Source organism: Amphiura filiformis, chromosome 1, assembly GCF_039555335.1.
Source record: "Amphiura filiformis chromosome 1, Afil_fr2py, whole genome shotgun sequence".
Taxonomy (NCBI): Eukaryota; Metazoa; Echinodermata; class Ophiuroidea; order Amphilepidida; family Amphiuridae; genus Amphiura; species Amphiura filiformis.
Genome location: NC_092628.1, coordinates 5,792,537 through 5,801,650, shown reverse-complemented (window position 1 = coordinate 5,801,650; position 9,114 = coordinate 5,792,537). Strand labels below are relative to the sequence as shown.

At 37.3% G+C, this 9,114-nt stretch overlaps 1 protein-coding gene across 1 annotated transcript in view; it reads right to left on the bottom strand.

The window, feature by feature from the left end:
* Positions 1–1,684: 1,684 nt before the first annotated feature.
* LOC140161961 (spindle assembly abnormal protein 6 homolog) overlaps positions 1,685–9,114 on the bottom strand; it is a 65,377-nt gene continuing 57,947 nt past the window's right edge. The window contains exons 16-17 of the mRNA XM_072185527.1: positions 2,898–3,046; positions 1,685–2,283 (exon numbers count right to left, since the gene is read on the bottom strand). Coding sequence (XP_072041628.1) covers positions 2,091–2,283; positions 2,898–3,046 — 342 coding nt within the window. The 3' untranslated portion in view covers positions 1,685–2,090. The remainder of the gene's footprint in view (positions 2,284–2,897; positions 3,047–9,114) is intronic.

Genomic DNA, 9,114 nt, shown 5'->3' with positions numbered 1-9,114 from the left:
AACCTGAAACATAATCATAAGCATACAAAAACTCAATTTGCTCAAAATTCTTGATTCGTCACTCTGCCGAATTCATACCGATATGCATTCAGGTAATTATAATTTATATAACTTGCCAGGATTGGTGGTCAAAAATCAATACTTATCAAAAATTTCTTTCATTTTCTATTGTTCTCTGGTATGATCAATGAACCATATCTCTTTTTCTACCATGGCGACCATTTGCTTATTTGTGATAACAAGTCTTATGTGTAATGTTTAAACATGTGTTAACTTTCACCTACTTTGAAGCAACCAAATGTGTTGTGTTGGTAGGAAAACAAAGCAATTTGTGACTAATTATCACGATGGCAATAATACATCTCCCGTATAAATTGATAGTTAAATCATCAAGGTAGTCATAGTCCTTTAATTTTGCTTCATTATTTTTGCTTAAAATAGAGAGTAGAAGTTTCTAACAGTCATTACGATTATCGTTATTTTAATTGAAATAATACATGTATAGCACCATAAATATTTGACAGAAATTGTACATCATGGCTTTAATGCGATATAATTGGGTGATAAAAGTAAATGGGGGACCACGACCTTTTTCATTACTCAATAATCATGTTTGCTGTTTGCTAACTCTACCCATATGTGTCATTTTCACATAGTATTAATGTCATTATACACCATTACATGTGCAATTTGCTCCATTGTAATAAACATCGCTTCTATAGTTTATTCACCTCTTTGTAAGAAAATTAGAGCCAAAATAAGAAAATTATATGTTATGGCTGGATCATGATTTTAATATTAGGTTTTGCAGAGGAAACCAAGAACATGACAAAAAAGCAAATCTCAGAGAAATTGTGTTTTGAGATGTCCAGCACCTCCTGGGAAATACTGAAGGGATGCTGCAGCCAAACAAAATTGTTCCGCTTGCCCAAGATCGCAACAGTTGGATGAAGCTTGTAGTAGCCTGCTCCGCAGTCAACTGATGATGAATCAAAACCCTAATTACTCAGGGCACGTTTGGATTTTAATAGCTTTTGTGGTGACATTATTCCCGAAGTGACCAATGGGAAGGAAGAACCATATGACAAAATGAAATAATGGTTCACAATAGTCTCTCCTAATATTGTAAAAAATAAGAGTACATAAAATGTCCATATACCAAAATAATTTTCCTCAGTTTGCAAGTTGAAGCATGCAGCACATATTTACACAGTTCAACCTATCTGTGATTGGTCGCTGCATGGTTTAGTGTTGACAATTCAACATTGCTCCTCCCATGTCATCAGCATCCGGAGGAAGACCACGGAGAAAAGGTACTCTTTATATTATGTCTGTGACTCCCATAAAGATGCCACGGATACATTGCAGCATTAGTAGACTCCGACTGGTGGCATGCGCAGCAATTCATGATGATATTACGTCGTTGTCTGTAATTGTTGTGGGAAGTATGCACTCATGAGTGATGGAGCACCATTAGATGCTGGTGTGCTGGTACTAGGGTGAGGAGGCCCTGGTTTAGGCCCTGATGACATCTGAGGCCTGGGATGATATTACGTAGTTGTCTGTAATTGTTGTGGGAAGTATGCACTCATGAGTGTTGGAGCACCATTAGATGCTGGTGTGCTGGTACTAGGGTGAGGAGGCCCTGGTTTAGGCCCTGATGACATCTGAGGCCTGGGATGATATTACGTAGTTGTCTGTAATTGTTGTGGGAAGTATGCACTCATGAGTGATGGAGCACCATTAGATGCTGGTGTGCTGGTACTAGGGTGAGGAGGCCCTGGTTTAGGCCCTGATGACATCTGAGGCCTGGGATGATATTACGTAGTTGTCTGTAATTGTTGTGGGAAGTATGCACTCATGAGTGATGGAGCACCATTAGATGCTGGTGTGCTGGTACTAGGGTGAGGAGGCCCTGGTTTAGGCCCTGATGACATCTGAGGCCTGGGATGATATTACGTAGTTGTCTGTAATTGTTGTGGGAAGTATGCACTCATGAGTGATGGAGCACCATTAGATGCTGGTGTGCTGGTACTAGGGTGAGGAGGCCCTGGTTTAGGCCCTGATGACATCTGAGGCCTGGGATGATATTACGTAGTTGTCTGTAATTGTTGTGGGAAGTATGCACTCATGAGTGATGGAGCACCATTAGATGCTGGTGTGCTGGTACTAGGATGAGGAGGCCCTGGTTTAGGCCCTGATGACATCTGAGGAACTCCAGGTTGATGAAAACCAACTTGTTGATGTTTCTGCTGGAGGTATTTCATGTCTAATGCTGGCTCACTGCAAACAAAATCAAACATTAATATATTAAAATATATTAATTATTCATTCACAAGTACTTGACAGAATACTTTCATGTCATTGTTATATTATATTGTTTTTTGGTTTGTTTACAACATTGATAAGGCCATCTTAATTTAATAGTTCATCTCAAAGACCCCGTGCGCATTAGTAAAATTGGACTTTTTGGCGCGATATTCATATATTTACGCTGTTTTTTTGCCAAATCCGCCAAACAAAAAACTTACGTCTGACATCGCCAGACATCTCAATAAAATTCTTCATCTTGAAGATGAACTCCATGAGAGATAAAAAGGTGATATATTCTTGTGAAAAAGCTCATTCCATAGGTTTTTTTAACTTGGGAAGGGCTTTGAGACAAACTATTAAACTAAGATGGCCTAACCGTGCAGTGGGTCATAAAAACACCTTTTACTATATTCCAGTCCCCCTTTGTGTTTTAAACAGAACATGCAATGATTAATACCCATCACAACTTTTAAAGAAGTATCCGAAATTCAAAAAGCACTGAACACATTATCAGCAAAATGGAGCAAATTTTATGCTAAAACAAAGAAATAGATGGTAAAACAAGAAAACAAACAAACATATACCTTGATCTTGATAACATAGCTGCTGGTCTTGTGATGGTTGACCTAGGGGTGGGTGATATCTCCTCAGGAATGGGCGGTATTGTTGAGCTATAGGTCATTACTGAAGTACTCCAAGGCCGAGATGCTGGGATGGAGGAAGAACTGGGGACCTGAAATAACAAAACAAAAAAATTGAGTTGCGTAAATCAGACATTAATTATAGTTTGTTATTGATGAGAAATTTCTGTAGTAAACTAATTAGATTTTATATTTATATAACTTTTAAAAGAAATAAAGACACATTATTACAGGTAAATTGAAAACAATAAGTACAAAACTATACGTCACTATGGAAAACACGAAAAGTGCAATACCCTAACCTAACGCCAACCTTACGCCACCTCGGTGCCGTGTAATCCCTATGGCGTTACTTTACGACGGCTAAATGTAGTGAGGTGTACGCCACTGTGACATGCAATGTTTCTCATTTTTGCAGATATTTCTTAATTATAAAATGTGTATAAAAGCAGCGTATGGTCGATACGCCACTATGGAAAACACAAAATTTCACTTTGTAACGGACGCCAAATTTAATTAATTAATTACTAACTACTTAGCTAATTAATGAGAAAATCACTATATGCGCCACTATGGAATACAGCCGACGAAATTCAGGGTTCGGTTTTTGCCGGCAAAAACTGTTTTTGCCATTGCCGTGGCAAAAACTGGTAAAACCTGTTTTTGCCAGTTTTTGCCCGGTTTAAACCGGCAAAACTGGCAACAACTCACATATAGTCACTCAAATATAAAAATGTAACACAGAAAGCTCATAAACAGTGGCACACAACTTTTAATGAATCCTTCAACATTAGGGTGGTTCTTATTTTACAAAAGTCTGAAAATCCATGCTCCTAACCCTTAAAATGGTTCAGTTGGATGAAAAACTTAACCTGTAAAATTTTCAGACACATTGAATAATGTTTAGAGGTAGCTCAACGACCTCAAACTTGGTCGTGACTAACGATGAAAAGTGGTCATCGGTCATTTTAGAGCAATTTTAGGGGGTTATATTTTCCAAACAGAGTCTCTCATAATGCTCTGATCTTAGTAAGGGCATTTACAGTAACTAGTTCAACATATAAATAACAACAGATGTGTCTTATGTAGCTCCATTATTGTTTAAAAGTCAAGTAAACATGGCACTTTGTGCCGTGAGAATCTCTAAATAGTGGTTGTCAGGCATTTAAGAGCAACTTTAGGGGCGCATATTTTAAAAACGGAGTATTTCTTGATGCTCCATTTTTGGAAATGTAATAACAGTAACTAGTGAAATGTGTAAATAATAAAAGATTCCTTGTATGTACTTCCATTTTTTATATTACACTACACCAAACATGGCACTTTGCGACATGAAAACTTCAAAATACAGTTTGTCGGGCATTTTAGAGCAACTTTAGAGGGGCAAATTTTCAAAATGTAGCATTTCTGGATGCTCAATCTCTGGAAATAGAATAACAGTAATTAGTTTAGTATAATTAATTAAAAGTGATTACCTGTGTCTACTTGCATTAAACTCCACCAAACATGGCATTTTGGGTTGTGAGGACAAATTCTAGTGCCTGTCTTTTGACATCATTTTCGAGCAAATATCCTTTAATATAGTTAAAATCCATTAAGAATAACTATCAAAGATATGACAGCGTTCAAGCTTTGACTTACGTTTGGCGGACAGAATGGTGGAAACTTAAAGTGAAAGATATCCTACTTAAAGGAACATTTTTTAGGGTGAAATTTTGTGTAGAAACTGAATCTGAGATAAAAAATGCACAATTATCAACTTGAAAATTTTTCCCATAGCACTGTACAGGCATATTTCTGCCTGAAGTCTTCAAATTTGAGCGAAAATTGGTGCAAAAAAAATAAGTCCTTCAAAATGGGGATACTAAGGGCTAAACAAAAAACATGTTGCTCTAGAGGGAGGCATTGGTAAGGGCAACATGTCTTTTGTTTAGCCTCAAACCTCCCAGTTTTGAAGGACTTATTTTTTTTGCAAAATCCTTGACTTTTTTCACGACCTCAAAATCCTTAGGGGTGGGGGTAGCATTTTGTAAGTTATTTTCATTTCTGTATATCTAGATTACTTCTTTGTTATATCACCATTTAGCTATTGAAATACTGAGCAAATAAACACTTAAAGCATCCCTATAGCTCATACCATTGTGGAGATATGGCCTTTTCAAATCGAAAATGATGCGAATATTGTATTTTTTTCTAAATCAATTGTCACCCGAACCCTGAAGTTTCTACCCCTGCTACAAAAATAAAGAAATGTATAGATCCCATTCAATGCTTTTAATATCACAATTGTACCCTTGTTACACAATTAGCATAGAAAAGTAGGCACTATTTGATAGTTTTCTTGTTCATACACTCACAGGAAATCTGCAAGTCAACATTTTTGTCACCCCAAACGGCTATTTTTGGCCAAAATCGGACATAAAATTTAATTTTTCTTGAAATCTATAAAAGATATGGAGTTTTAAGTGCCAAAATCTGAAACTAGATGATATTTTACCCTTGGAAACATATAAACAATCAAGAATTTTTATTGTTTTCACCCCTAAATACTTTTTTCACACGCGTGTCCGCCAAACGTAAGTCAAAGCTTGAACGCTGTCATATATAGTTGCATGGTTGACTTGAATCAGTAAAGTTCATGGATTTGCTGTCAAGGTGGACTTCTTGCTGTCAGGAAAGCAGCGTCGATGTTCAGACACAACTTGCAGCAGGAACTGCAACTGGTCTTCGCATTACGTAACTTTCCGGTTGAACTCCTGCACCAGTGGTACTGCTTGCTCCGCATTGTCATTTGTCACTTGTATGTTGCTGATGAGTTGCTCCCCTTTGATATAGTCATCTCTGCTGGTCCAGGTTTCTGGATTGTGATCTAAAAACTCAGCTGGAATTCCCAACTTATCCAAGATTCCTCTGGTGTTTTGCGTGACGAAGTCTTGCAGTGTACTTTCCTGTATGAGGCTTGACGCAACCTTGGTGCGCTTTAGTGGTTCATTTTTACCCTCCCTGTCCAGGGCGGATTTACCTTTTTGGGGGCCCTGGGCCAGGCCAACATTTGGAGGCCCCCAAACGCACCGTGAGGTAGGTATGTGCACTCAAGTGGCCAAGTTCTTAGATTTCGAAGCGCGTGAAAAAATTTCAATTTTATAGTTATTTTAGCCCAAATTGAAGCTGAATTTTGTTACATAACTAACTTGTCAGATGTGGCCTAAAAACACATTGGCATGGCTGTCTTGATAAGTCTGCAGGTCCTTCAGCAACTGGAGGTCGTTACATCAAGGAGCACAGGCAGCGAGTGGTGCAGTAATAGACAACGTAAATAAACAAAATTCACGAAGGCCTTTTTCTCTTCATGGCGTGTTAGCTGGAATTGGCCTCTGAACATCCACACTTTCAAAGCATCAGGAATCTTGGATAAGTTGGGAATTCCAGCTGAATTTTAGATCACGATCCAGAAACCTGGACCAGCAGAGATGACTATATCAAAGGGGAGCAACTCATCAGCAACATACGAGTGACAAATGACAATGCGGAGCAAGCAGTAGCACTGGTGCAGGAGTTCAACTGGAAAATTACGTAATGCGAAGACCAGTTGCAGTTCCTGCTGCAAGTTGTGTCTGAACATCGACGCTGCTTTCCTGACAGCAAGAAGTCCACCTTGACAGCAAATCCATGAACTTTACTGATTCAAGTCAACCATGCAATATATCTTTGATAGTTATTCTTAATGGATTTTAACTTTATATAATATATATTAAAAGGATATTTGCTCGAAAATGATGTCAAAAGGCAGGCACTAGAATTTGTCCTCACAACCCAAAATGCCATGTTTGGTGGAGTTTAAAGCAACAATGCAAGTAGACACAGCACTTTTAATTAATTATACTAAACTAATTACTGTTAATCTATTTCCAGAGATTGAGCATCCAGAAATGCTCCATTTTGAAAATTTGCCCCTCTAAAGTTGCTCTAAAATGCTTGACAAACTGTATTTTGAAGTTTTCATGGTGCAAAGTGCCATGTTTGGTGTAGTGTAAAATAAAAATGCAAGTACATACAAGAAATCTTTTATTATTTACACATTTCACTAGTTACTGTTATTACATTTCCAAAAATGGAGCATCAAGAAATACTCCGTTTTTAAAATATGCGCCCTAAAGTTGCTCTTAAATGCCCGACAACCAATATTAGAGATTCTCACTGCACAAAGTGCCATGTTTACTTGACTTTTAAACAATAATGGAGCTACATAAGACACATCTGTTGTTATTTATATGTTGAACTAGTTACTGTAAATGCCCTTACTAAGATCAGAGCATTATGAGAGACTCTGTTTGGAAAATATAACCCCCTAAAATTGCTCTAAAATGACCGATGACCACTTTTCATCGTTAGTCACGACCAAGTTTGAGGTCGTTGAGCTACCTCTAAACATTATTCAATGTGTCTGAAAATTTTACAGGTTAAGTTTTTCATCCAACTGAACCATTTTAAGGGTTAGGAGCATGGATTTTCAGACTTTTGTAAAATAAGAACCACCCTATTCAACATATTATGAGCAATGAAAACGCATGCCTTTAATTTCTTAATAAAAAACTATGTTACTTAAAATTTGGCCTTGTTACACTCAGGAAATTATTTTTGTAACTTAATAATTTGTTTTGAGATGAAAAAACTGAACTATAAATCACTTTTTTAGTTTTTGCCATTTTTTCCCTACCCCCATTTAGGGTGGTTTTGAAAAGCAAAACAAGGATCATGCGGATCCATGATTAGGAACCTCAAAACACTCATTTTACTAAAAGGGGTGTGTTTTTTTAAGGAAGATCCTTGCTTAGGGTGGTTTTTTAAAATTACCCAATTAACGGACATTCAGTGGTGACATATTTATCAAGTTATTCGGCACAAAAGAGTGGTTTCTGAGCAATTTTACAAACCAGATTTTTTTTAAAATCGGAGCCGACTTCAACAGCGTCAATTTTAAGCTTACCGATATCATCACTGTCACTGAACGGCACTCTACCGCCACACGCAATGAATAGGGGCAAATTTCAAACCAATTCCTCACTTATGGTGTTTTTATATTGTCTGTCCTTGTTTGGGGGTAAATTTCAAACAAATTCCTCGCTTTGGGTGTTTTTATATGAGTAAAATCCCTGTTTAGGGTTAGTTTGACAAATTTTCGACATCCTAGCTTAGGGTCATTTTTGAAAGTCAATTCACACGGATGCGTACAACTTTTATACATGAGTGCCCCCGCTCAATATCTGGCATATTCTCCTCCTCTTTATCTGCTTATGTCATCATTAATTACATTTCTCGTATCACTTGGTTTAAATTTGTAAAGATGGATCAGATGCGTAGATCTGAGGAAGTCCTCTTATGAGATGGACGAAAAATTAGTAAGTAAAAACTTACTGTTTTTATCAAGCAAAAAATGCCAATGAAAAGTTTAGCCCTTTTAAGCCAATAAAAATATTGAAGCCACTCGCTTTAAAAAAAAATCCTGCATTACATGCCTTGCTTGTTTGGACTTAAATAAGAGCATAAGTTGCTTTCACCAGGTCCAGGAGTGTACAGTCAATAGTCAATGCTTGCTGACAGGGCAGATTGCAAGTCATGCATACAGGGTTACTGCATGATTATCCACCATCGTACGGTCAACCTGCCTCTTAAGCAAATAAAATCTTGGATGACGACTGCAAAAGTTTATCCTAATCACTACATACCATGGTACGGTAAACTTGCATCATAACCTCTTGGATGACGACTGTAAAGTTTCCCCTAAAATGAAATCTCATTTTACGCAAGAGAAGGCTGGAATGGGCGGTGATCAGATTACACCTGCTGCTGATGTAATATATATAAAGGCACATTTCAGAGTCCACGCCAATAAATAAGATAACCTTGCAGATGATGCAAGAGCAATCAGTCATGCCTGTTAAAGGAAGCATGCAACTGCAGTCAAATTCAGAAAAATCGTATTCTATGAAAAGTGGTGTTTTAGTGTAATTTTTTTATTAAATCATAAATAAGGGCATGTTCCAAAAGTGGAAATTATCTTCTATGTGTTAATTCTGGGAAAATGTTGAGGCTTTGTAGAGATACAAATTTTATTTGATTATTCTATTACTAGTACCTTCACAACACATTTGTCAAAATC